Source organism: Aotus nancymaae, unplaced genomic scaffold (assembly GCF_030222135.1).
Source record: "Aotus nancymaae isolate 86718 unplaced genomic scaffold, 86718_ANA_hifiasm-v0.15.2.pri h1tg000010l, whole genome shotgun sequence".
NCBI classification, from domain to species: domain Eukaryota; kingdom Metazoa; phylum Chordata; class Mammalia; order Primates; family Aotidae; genus Aotus; species Aotus nancymaae.
In genome coordinates this window covers 42356745-42368409 of record NW_026988421.1, presented here as the reverse complement: position 1 = coordinate 42368409, position 11665 = coordinate 42356745, and the positions used below count along the sequence as shown (strand labels likewise).

General features: G+C 35.3%; 1 protein-coding gene across 2 annotated transcripts in view; it reads left to right on the top strand.

Annotated features, from left to right (window-relative positions):
* The window catches only part of PTEN (phosphatase and tensin homolog), a 101282-nt gene that overhangs the window by 80930 nt on the left and 8687 nt on the right, over nt 1-11665 (top strand). For both annotated transcript variants that reach the window (XM_012467566.3, XM_021671730.2), the window contains 3 exons: nt 4-145; nt 5947-6113; nt 9399-9623. In XM_012467566.3, the coding sequence (XP_012322989.3) occupies nt 4-145; nt 5947-6113; nt 9399-9623 (534 nt within the window). The remainder of the gene's footprint in view (nt 1-3; nt 146-5946; nt 6114-9398; nt 9624-11665) is intronic.

The following is an 11665-nucleotide window of genomic DNA, read 5'->3' as shown; positions in this document are numbered from 1 at the left end:
CAGGGAGTAACTATTCCCAGTCAGAGGCGCTATGTGTATTATTATAGCTACCTGTTAAAGAATCATCTGGATTATAGACCAGTGGCACTGTTGTTTCACAAGATGATGTTTGAAACTATTCCAATGTTCAGTGGCGGAACTTGCAGTAAGTGCTCTAAATTCTCATCCTTCCATGTATTGGAACAGTTTTCTTATCCAGAAGTTTATATAAAAATTTAGAAAGAAATTTACCACACTTAAAATTTATGCAGGAGACTATATTTCTGAAGCATTTGAACAAATTAATTAGCTTGGTTGTTCAACTCATTGGCCTAAAGAAGCCAAAAGCAATGGTTTTTAATGTAGTCGAAGCCAAATTATATTTATGAAAGAAATATTCTGTGCTATAACCACCAAATACAGCCCACATCTGACCAGCTGATTGAAAAACCTGTCCCATCAGAGGTCCAGCATGAGGGTAGAAGAGGAATTCAGCAATTTGCTGGTCTTAAGGCAGGGATCAATTCCTTAATATCTTAGGAGGACTAAATATTGACAGTAATGGTGACAGAAAAGGAAAGGAAGAAGTGATAAGACATGGCAGCAAGCTGAAGTATAATAAGGAAAGAATAGGAATCAAAGTATGTGGAGTGTTAGAGAAAACCTGGATTTAGATCTGGATTCCAGTCCTAGATCTGTCATTAATCTACTGTGTAACCCTGAGCACATCATCTACCTCTCTTTGAGTTTGCTTGTCAATAAAATGAAGAGACTTTGAAATCTGAAACTTCCTAGATAAGCACTAAGGACAGATTATGTCACTGATGTCTGCCTCTATTTTATTTCTCCCTTTTACCCTAACCTCTGTAAGTCTGTCTCAGTCATCCTGATCCTATTCTACTTCTCCAGTGTTGTTCATCTTTGTCAGATAGGTGTGATCATCATGGTGAGAATGTTTCTGTATTCTTAGAGTCAGGTAATTTTATCAGAGATCACAGATTTATTAGTATTGCCTCTTAAAGCCTTCTAAAGAGTCTCATTGATGCTCTTTCCATCTCAGTACAATTTTTTAAACTGCTAAATATAAGGTACTGGGCTGTTGGAAGTGACTGACAAAGGAATGTAACCAATTCATAGAGAAGGAAAAAGGAAGGAAAAACTCATGCTCTTCCTATAGTATTGATTTCAGTGTAAGAGCCAAGAGAAAGGTATAAAGTATCATGGAGTTATTAAGAGAGAGAAAACATTCACTTTAGTCATCTTTCCTAATTTTCTAGTTTCTTCTTATGTTCTGTGATTTAATACTGTAGTAAAGCTTTAATAAAATATGAGTTATATGTAATTAAATGGGAGGTTGTGAGGCTAGGTGCAGTGGCTCACGCCTGTAATCCCAGCACTTTGGGAGGCCAAGGCAGGCAGATCTCTTGATCTCAAGAGTTCCAGATCAGCCTGGGCAACATGGTAAAACCCCATCTCTACTAAAAATACAAAAATTAGCCAGACATGATGGTGTGCGCCTGTAGTCCCCAGCTACTTGGGAGGCTGAGGTAGGAGAATCACTTGAATCCGGGGCACAGAGGTTGCAGTGAGCTGAGATCGTGCCACTGCACTCCAGCCTGGGCATCAGAGTGAGACTTTGTCTTAGAATGATAAATAAATAAATAATAAATAGGGGTTGTGTGTATAAATTATAAATGCTGCATTCAGAAAAACATTTGAAGGTTGTCAGTTTCTTAAAGGAAGTTCACCAGCTCTTTAATGAACATTAGAGAAAGCATACAGTTTTCGACTGGCATTAAAACTAAAAGAAGTGGCCTGACACAGTGGCTCATGCCTGTAATCCCAGCACTTTGGGAGGCTGAGGTAGATGGATCATCTGAGATTCAGGAGTTTGAGACCAGCCTGGCCAACATGGTGAAACCCCGTCTCTATTAAAAATACAAAAATTAGGCATGGTGGCGTGTGCCTGTAGTCCCAGCTACCTGGGAGGCCGAGGCAGGAGAATCCCTAGAACCTGGAAGGTGGAGGTTGCAGTGAGGCGAGATTGTGTCACTGCACTCCAGCCTGGGCGACAAGAGGGAGACTCTGTCTCAAAAAAACAAAACGAAACTGAAAGAAGTATTATAGGCAATGGGAAAGAGCTTGAATTGAAGTGCAGCAGAAGGAAATTAGCTGGACAAGAATGTAGTGATGAAGAATAGACTAGAAATGGAATGTGTGACTGACAGTTAAAGGATCCTGAGTGGGGATAACAGACTTGATTTGATAAATGCTGAGATGTCATGATAATACTTGAGACTTAAACCATGTTGTAAGGACAGTTGTATGTAAAGTTATAATTGCAAGGGGAAAAAATAGTGGAAAGGAAACCAGTAATACAACTTGCCTTAATGCAGGTATGCTAGGACAATCAAATGGGATTTCATTAGTTTTTCATTTGCCATTTCTAGCCAAAGATTTTGTAAAAGTTTTAATCCCAGTCAGGTGAAATATTCACAGAAAGAAAGAAAAGTGAATCTGAGATTTGAAGACATTAATGTTGGTATTTTGGTTTTAAACGTGTTTTAAATTTGGTAAAAGTGAGCTTCTCACATGAAAATAGTAAGTGGGTACTTGGGAGTATGGGTTCAAATCTAGGTAGGAGATAATATCAATATTTTGGGCAGCATCAGGAAAGAGAGAGTAGTTAAGCCTTTCATATAAATATGGTATGGCATTTGGGGATGGGAAGGCTTGGAGGAAAGGAAGGAAAGGAGAGGGTGAGGACTAAGTTAAGAATGGCAACTTGGCTGGGCACGGTGGCTCACACCTGTAATCCCAGCACTTTGGGAGGCCGAAGTGGGTAGATTACATGATCAGGAGATCAAGACCATCCTGGCCAACATGGTGAAACCCCATCTCTTAAAAAAAAAAAAAGAATGGCAACTTGGGTTTAGGAAGAAGAGGCGAAATCAGTGAAGAAAACAGAGATAGTGCTGAAATACAGTATCTTCTGTAGGGATTAACAACTTTTTCTTACTTGATTTTTGTGTTAATATTTCTAAGTGATGGAAAAAGTAACTATATTCTAGACATTTAACAGGATTAAAAATATTAATAAAAGATGATCAATGTAGTTTTCATTCAAGACTGTAACAATATGTATATATCCAAGAAAATTTAATTCTGACTTTAAAAAATTGTTTTACTCATGTAAACTTAGGGACACAAGTGTAATTTTGTTATATGCGTAGACTGTATAGTGGTCAAGTCAGGGCTGTTAGGGTATCTATCCTCTGAATAATATACATTGTACCCATGAAGTAATTTCTTATCATCTATCTCCTCACCCTTTCAGGTCTCCATTATCTATCATTCCATTTTTTCCATCCCCCTTTTTTTATTTTATTTTATTTTATTTTGAGCCAGAGTCTTGCTCTGTTACCCAGGCTGGAGTCCAGTGGTGCAGTCTTGGCTCACTGCAGCCTCTGCCTTCTGGGTTCCAGAAATTCTCCTGCATCAGCCTCCCGAGTAGCTGGGATTACAGGTGCATGCCACCATGCCCAGCTACTGATTTTCGTTTACTAGGTGTATTAGGCTGTTTTTGCATTGCTATAAAGAAATACCTGAGACTGAATATTAAACAGATTTAACTTATTTTCTTTATAAATTCTTTTTTAATTGGCTCACGGTTCTGTGGGCTGTACAGGAAGCATAGCAGCATCTGCTTCTGGGGAGGTCTCAGGAAGTCTCTAATCATGGCTGAAGGCAAAAGGGGAGCATGGTGAGAATGGGAGCAAGAAAGAGAAAGAGAAAAGTGGGGGGAAGATGCCACACACTTTTAAATGCCAGCTCATTTATCACCAAGAGGATGGCCCAAGCCAATCACGTGGAATCCACCCCCATGATTTAAGCACCTTCCACCAGGCCCCACCTCTAGCATTGGGAATTACAATTCAACATGAGATTTGGGAGGGAAAGATACCCTAACTATATCACTAGATCTGGACCTTGTTATTTATTATTGGAACTTAGTCATATCTGAGGATGTATATTGTAGAAATCCACAGAACCATACTAATAATGGACTTCTGCTTAGTTAGGTCTTATCTATCTGAAACATAATATTCATATTGCAGAGAAGATTATTTTCTTTAGTGATTTGAGGAAATCTTTACTACTTATAAATTATTTATACAGTACTAAAATTTTTGGAGATGTACATTTTAGATGTTGTTTAATTGAAACCTGGAAATACTGTTAATTTGCTTTTTAAAGTCTTAAAATCAGGATTACCAGATTCTGAATTAATAGAGTTTAAATTAAAAAGATTACAAGACATTTTTGTGATTTTATTCTGCTTAATTTTATCACAACTTTGGAATCCTATCTTGTTTATTTGCTTCTTCAAGTTAGATTTCCCAGTGAAATTTTCAGTATCACATAAAGTCTTACGAAATGGCTCATTGCACTTTGAACCTTGAGTCAAGGAAGTGAAATTTATTGATATGTTGTTGGTATAATAGATCTCCTGTTTGTGGTAGCTTTTTCAAATAATAAGTGTCTTAGAAGACCATATTAGAATATTAGAATAACTTGCATGCTTTTGTCAAACGTACTAATTATGTGATTGCTGATATTGCTTTAGATACTACATAGAAGTAGTAGGTATTCACTAAACTGGAAATTTCATTTGACCTGATTTAGCTTTTGCCTTGTTCTCCGTCACATTGATAAAAATATAAGTTTTTCTTTATCTTTGGTTGAAAATTTTATGTTTGTTATATATACATAATAGTTCTCATACACTTTATATAAGCTTGTGTTTCTGTTTCTCTATTATCTTGGCATGTTTTCTTCAAATGACACTTCTTAACCTCCTAAGGTTAATACATTCCTTTGTAATGGACTTTTGTTCTCTAATTTCTCAGTGTATGACAAATGAATTATACTTTGTTAAATTATTAGGTAACTTTAAGTTTTCCAAGTCCTAGGATTTTAACATTCATCAGTCTTTAATTTCTGTCATTAAGGTCATTAGGTATAAATGAGTTTATGAGTAGATTTAAAAAATAAAATATAATCCTTCCCTTAACACAGTTTTCCACCATTTGGTTGAATTGCTAGTGTAAAAACATGATGAATTTTGATAAATTACATTTTACCCGTTACTTCATTTTTTACCAGTTATTGAGCCAAAGCCAGAATACTTGTTAATGAAAATGAGGTGTTTTAGAGGAAAAGAAGGTTGTGCTGTAGTTTTTACTTGAAGTCTGTTGCGTTTCTTTACAGAAATTTCAAATCTCTTGCTCCCTGTTTCTCATGATGGTGGAATTATATACCTTTAAAAATAAAATGTGAGCTATAGGTAAAATGGATAATGGTTAATTTTTTAATAAATATCTAGACTTGTGAATTTGAAATTTATTATAACTTTGTAGATTTTATTTTATTTCTCTTGTGAACATGTAATGATTTGTACTTTGTGATCTTTGTCATATGCTAGAAACTTCAGGATGCTATAGCAAATACCTGTCTTATTTATTTTTAAAAATTTTTCCTGAACACTGCCTGTTGATATCGGTCTTAAAAGTTACTTTTGATGTAGTTCACAAATGTACCAGATAATTATTTCATTGTTTTTAATGCTTAAAGTTTTCATTTGTATTAGGATTTTTAGTATGATTTTAAAGTTTTGAAGTTACTCTGCTGCTAGAAGTCTAATATTGGGACTTACTATTCATGAACTAGGAATTGACTTTTATACAAGTAATAGGACCTTATTTTGAAGGTTCAAACTGGAAAAAATCTTATATTGTTTATATTTTTATTTCATTTATTTCCATTGATTTGCTTTAGATCAAGATTACAGAGGCAGAATCCGTATTTTGTGTGTATTGCTCATATTAATCACTAAAATAGTTTTTGACAGTTTGACAGTTAAAGACATTCCTGTGAAATGATACTAGTATGTATTTAACCATGTAGATCCTCAGTTTGTGGTCTGCCAGCTAAAGGTGAAGATATATTCCTCCAATTCAGGACCCACACGACGGGAAGACAAGTTTATGTACTTTGAGTTCCCTCAGCCGTTACCTGTGTGTGGTGATATCAAAGTAGAGTTCTTCCACAAACAGAACAAGATGCTAAAAAAGGTTTGTACTTTACTTTTATTGGGAGAAATAATCCAAAATAAGGACATTTTAAAAGCTGTGTTTTATTTTACGACTGACAGCTAAGGAATTATAATTTGTTTTCTATTAGATCTGCAGGTGCTTTGCTTACTGTGGCATTGTTGAGACATTATAAGGATAAATCCTGTTTGAAGGAAAAGGCCATACAGCATTGTAATGTGAGAGGAATTTTCCTTAACAAGGATTGTTAACTGAGAAGAAATTAGCATGGGACCAAGATTTTGAAAATTTTGGTCTATAGGTAGAGATGAGATGTGTTCTGTGGTCTTATATAGTGACACAAACCACTTTTTCTCCATTTTGGCTTATGTTTCTTTTCCTTTCCCCGTTTTTTTTCTTTCTTTCTTTTTGTTGGTGATAGGGTCTCGTTCTGTTGCCCAGGCTGAGTAGCTAAGACTACAGGCATGTGCCACCACACCCAGCTTATGTTTTTATTTTTGTAAGGACAGGGTCTCACTGTATTACCCAGGCTGGTCTCAAACTCCTGGGCACCAGCAATCCTCATGCTTTGGCCTCCCAAAGTGTTGGAATTATAGGCTTGAGCCACCATGCCTTCCCTTATGTTTCTTAAGACTTGATTATTTTCTGTTTAGCCTCTGTGGATTTACTGATTAGTTTTTTAACTAAGGGAGAAATCAGTATGAAGAAGTAATCAAGAATGAAAACATATTTAAATGTGCAGATTTAGAAAGTTAATGAGGTTTGAATTTTACTGGTCTGTATTTACAGAAAGCAACGACTTATTTTAAAACCAACTATCTTCATTTAAAGTATCAAATGTGAATACTTAAAGTGAGACTCAGGTGCAACATTTTTAGGTAGTAATGAAGAAAAGCACTAACTTTGTAGTGTTACTACCTTGTTAAACATACTAGATAGCATAGTGCCAATCTTTAAAGATTCTCAATCCTAGGATTTATTTAGTTTTTCTGATTTTTAACTTTTCTTTTGAAAGAAAATAAGAGGAAGTTTCATTTACTGCAAAATTTTAAATGCTGCTTTGATGTATTAGAAGAAATATTTTCTTTATCCAGAATCCAAGTAGCTGGAAAAAAAAAATCACAATATGCTGAACTTTTTTTTTTTTTTTTTTTTACCAGAAACCCATTTCCTATTGTCTGTGTAAATAAAAGTTAAATATATCACAGTAACTTTGAAAAATTATTTTTTGATAATCCAGGAAGTGTTAGCAGCTGTTTTAAAATTAAGATAACTAGTAAGTTTTATTTTGCTTTCAAAAATAGGCACCTACATCATTATCTCTGCATACCTTTAGGAATTCACTAATTCTTATTTCTGTTCATCTGTACTCTAATACATGCAAAATTGAAAGTTAAATATTTATGATATATTTGTTTATCTTTGATTACATAAATTTCCATTTTATGTGATTTTCCCTGCCTTATTTAAGTATATGCTGTGATTAAAACAAAAAGTTTTAATATAATCCATATATATGGAATTCACCTTTTTGTTATTTAAGTATTATTAGCTTATTTTCTTCTAAGTAAAATACAATTACTGGCTAAAATAATTAAAATAAGCAAAAAATTTTGTAAAGACTTGTTGTATACAGGATTGCTTTGCCAGGTACCATTAAAAGATGCAATGAAATTTAAGACATAAGATCCTTAAGGATCTTATTTTCAGGGTCAGGGGAACTTGAAGATAAATTAGAATAAAAGATTTTTTTTTTTTTTTGAGATGGAGTCTTGCTCCGTTGCCCAGGCTGGAGGGCAGTGGCATGATCTCAGCTCACTGCAACCTCCGCCTCCCAGGTTCAAGAGATTCTCCTGCCTCAGCCTCCCGAGTAGCTGGGACTACAGGTGTGTACCACCATGCCCAGCTAATTTTTTGTACTTTTAGTAGAGACAGGGTTTCACTGTGTTAGTCAGGATGGTCTTGATCTCCTGACCTTGTGATCCGCCCACCTCAGCCTTCCCAGGTGCTGGGATTACAGGCATGAGCCACCATGCCTGGCCTAAATTAGAATAAAAGATTTAAATGGCATTTTAAGGTACCAGAAAAGATGCCATGAGGCTGTACATTATTAATTGCCAAAAGAGTCATACAGGCCAGATTTCTGTGTTGGTCAATAAAGGTTTAAAGTGATGAACTTTGGTTGTGGTTTTTTATTAAGAAGAAATTATCTTATTAGTAAGAAGTTATTTTTTTAAGAACAGACATTTTATAACATAAAAATAAATCAGTGGTACTCTTCCCTACCCTGTCATATTTATTTTGAAAGTATTCAAGCATATATTGTCATGTAAGAAAATGGAGCTTCTCGGCCAGGTGCGGTGGGTCACGCTTGTAATCCCAGTACTTTGGGAGGCTGAGGTGGGAGGGTTACCTGAGGTCAGGAGTTTGAGACCAGCCTGGCCAACATGGCGCAAAACCCCATTTCTACTAAAAATACAAAAATTAAGCTGTGCAGGTGGCTCATGCCTGTAATCCCAGCACTTTGGGAGGCCGAGGTGGGCGGATCATGAGGTCAGGAGATCGAGACCATCCTGGCTAACTAACATGGTGAAACCCCATCTCTACTAAAAATACAAAAAATTAGCTGGGCGTGGTGGGGCATGCCTGTAATCTCAGCTACTCGGGAGGCTGAGGCAGGAGAATTGCTTGAACCCCGAGGTGGAGGTTGCAGTGAGCCAAGATTGCGCCATTGCACTGCAGCCAGGGCAATAAGAGCGAAACTCCATCTCAAAAAAAAACACAAAAAACAAAAAAAACAACGGAGCCTCTCATGTTTGTATTGCTGTAGGGATAAACATATATTTGCCGTGCATCATCAGGGAAGTTGCACTTACCTTCCAAGAACTTTTGTTAAGGTAAATCTTGGAATATTTAGCTCATTTGAAATTCAGAAAAAAATTAAATCCATATCTGAATTTTGTTTATATGTATGTACACATAAACCAAAAACATTTTTAAAGCTAGTATTAGATTAGAAAAGAGGTTTTTTGCTTAAAATTTTAAGACAAAAGTAACTTATCTTAGATCTTGTGAGATTATATTTTTGATTTAAAATTTGAGTGATGAAAAATCATGTAAACAAAAATGCAACAGAAAACTCAGATTGCCATATAATAGTCTTAGTGTTTACCTTTTTTGAACATATCAAATGATAGTTTATTTTGTTGACTTGTTGGCAAATGTTTAACATAGGTAACATATTTTTTTAAAGAGTAAAATATTAAATATGTCATTTTCTTTCTCTTTTTTTCTTTATTTTTTTAGGACAAAATGTTTCACTTTTGGGTAAATACATTCTTCATACCAGGACCAGAGGAAACCTCAGAGAAAGTAGAAAATGGAAGTCTGTGTGATCAAGAAATTGATAGCATTTGCAGTATAGAACGTGCAGATAATGACAAGGAATATCTAGTACTTACTTTAACAAAAAATGATCTGGACAAAGCAAATAAAGACAAAGCCAACCGATACTTTTCTCCAAATTTTAAGGTCAGTTAATTAAACATTTTGTAGGTATTGATGATTTGTGTATATGTGATGTGTGTTTAATTCTAGGTATACAGCTGATAAAGAACTTGCTTGACAAGTTCTTAAATTATGTATTATTTAGAAGCAGTGTTTATGTAGCAGTAACATGAAAGTTTTTAATAAAATACCCAATGTACACAGAGTCAGAAAAGCTGCATTTTTCCTTTTCCCAATTCATTGTTGTCGTTTGGTGAAATCCGAGGCAAAGGTACAGGAGGGGGGTTAAATGACTGGGATATGAAGTAGGAATGGAAGAGGAAAGAAATGGATGGAAACGCAAGTCATTTGGGAATGATTCATATGGAAGTTTTTACTGCTTCCACTCCTGTCTCCCTTCCAATTTATTCTCAACCCCTCAATGTGGCCTTAAAAATATACTTAATTATGTCACTTCTGTTTTCACTTTATAAAGACCTTGTGTTTTTTTTTTTTTTTTTTTTTTACCATGACCTACAAGGACCAGCATAATTTAGTTCAGGCCTACCTCCTACATCAGCCCTAGTCACCTTCTCTCCTTGCTTCTTGAGATTCAGACATACTGGTCTCTGTTCAGTTCTTCAAAATGCTAACTTTTGCCTCTTATCTTTCCAGTTCTTTTCCTTCTCCCTGCACCCTTCTATCCCAGCCTTTTCCCTGACCTTCACCTAGCTGTCTTCATATTTCCAGCCTTAGCTTCAATCTCATATTCTCTAAAGGCCTCTGATTGTCCTCCCCTGTTATGCTTCTTAAAAGATCCTATTTCCTTATTTTGTGTCTTAGAATTATTTGGTTTGTCTCATTTTTGTCTATATGTGATATGTATATTTGTACATAGGTATATATATCTACTTATAGACAAGAATTCTTCAAATTAAAAAATTCCGATTTGTAAAACATTCCTAAATGGTTATTGGCCATTTTTTTCTTCTGCTTTCCTGTTTCTTATTCTACCTGATTTCCCCCTGTCCATTCACCATACTCTTTTCTTTCTCTTTTTTACTATCTCTTAATTTTTCATTCAATTTTTATAACATGTAACAAATCTAACTATAGCTTCTGAGTATTAAGAATATTGCTAGTAATATTTTGCCTGTAATCCTAGCACTTTGGGAGGCTGAGGCAGGTGGATCACTTGAGGCCAACAGTTTAAAAGGCCAGTATGGTGAAACCCTGTCTGTACTAAAAATACCAGCCTTAGCTGGGTGCAGTGTCCCACACCTGTAATCCCAGCTACTTGGGAGGCTGAGGCATGAGAATCGCTTGAGCCTGGGAGGCAGAGGTTGCAGTAAGCCGATATCACAACTGGTGCACTTTAGCCTGGGTGACAGAGTGAGACTCTGTCTCCTCAAAAAAAAAAAAAAAAAATTGCTGGTAATAGTAATACTTAAAAAACAGTAAAGGGGCCCCTACATGTTTTAAGTGAAAATAGATCTAATATTAAATGACATTAGCTCTTAAATTTCTTTTAAGTGTTGAGAAGTTTCCCCTTTTTAAAAAATTTTAATATATAATAATTGTACATATTTATGGGATACAGAGTGATATTTTCATGTATGCAGTGTGTGATGATCAAATCAGGGTAATTAGCATATGGATCACCTCAAACATTTGTCATTTCTTTGTGTTGGGAACATTCAAAATTCTAGCTATTTGAAAATATACAATAAATTATTGTTGACTAGTTACAGTTCTGTAGAACACTATAATTTATTCCTCTTATCTGTAATTTTGTATCTTTTAACCAACATCTTCCTATCCTCCCCCTTCCCTCCCTTCCAAGCCTCTAATAACCACACTCCTATGAGCTTAACTTTTTGAGCTCCCATATATGAGTGAGAACATGCAGTATTTATCTTTCTGTACCTGACTGATTTTACTTAATCATTTCCTCCAGGATAGACATTCTCTTTAAAATCTAAAGGTTTCCTTTGTTTTCTCTAAATCTGCATTTTACTCAACCATTAACCTTTAAACTGTCTTTTCCTTCTAGTTTTATTGTTTTCTGTTTTAATATTGCAAGATGT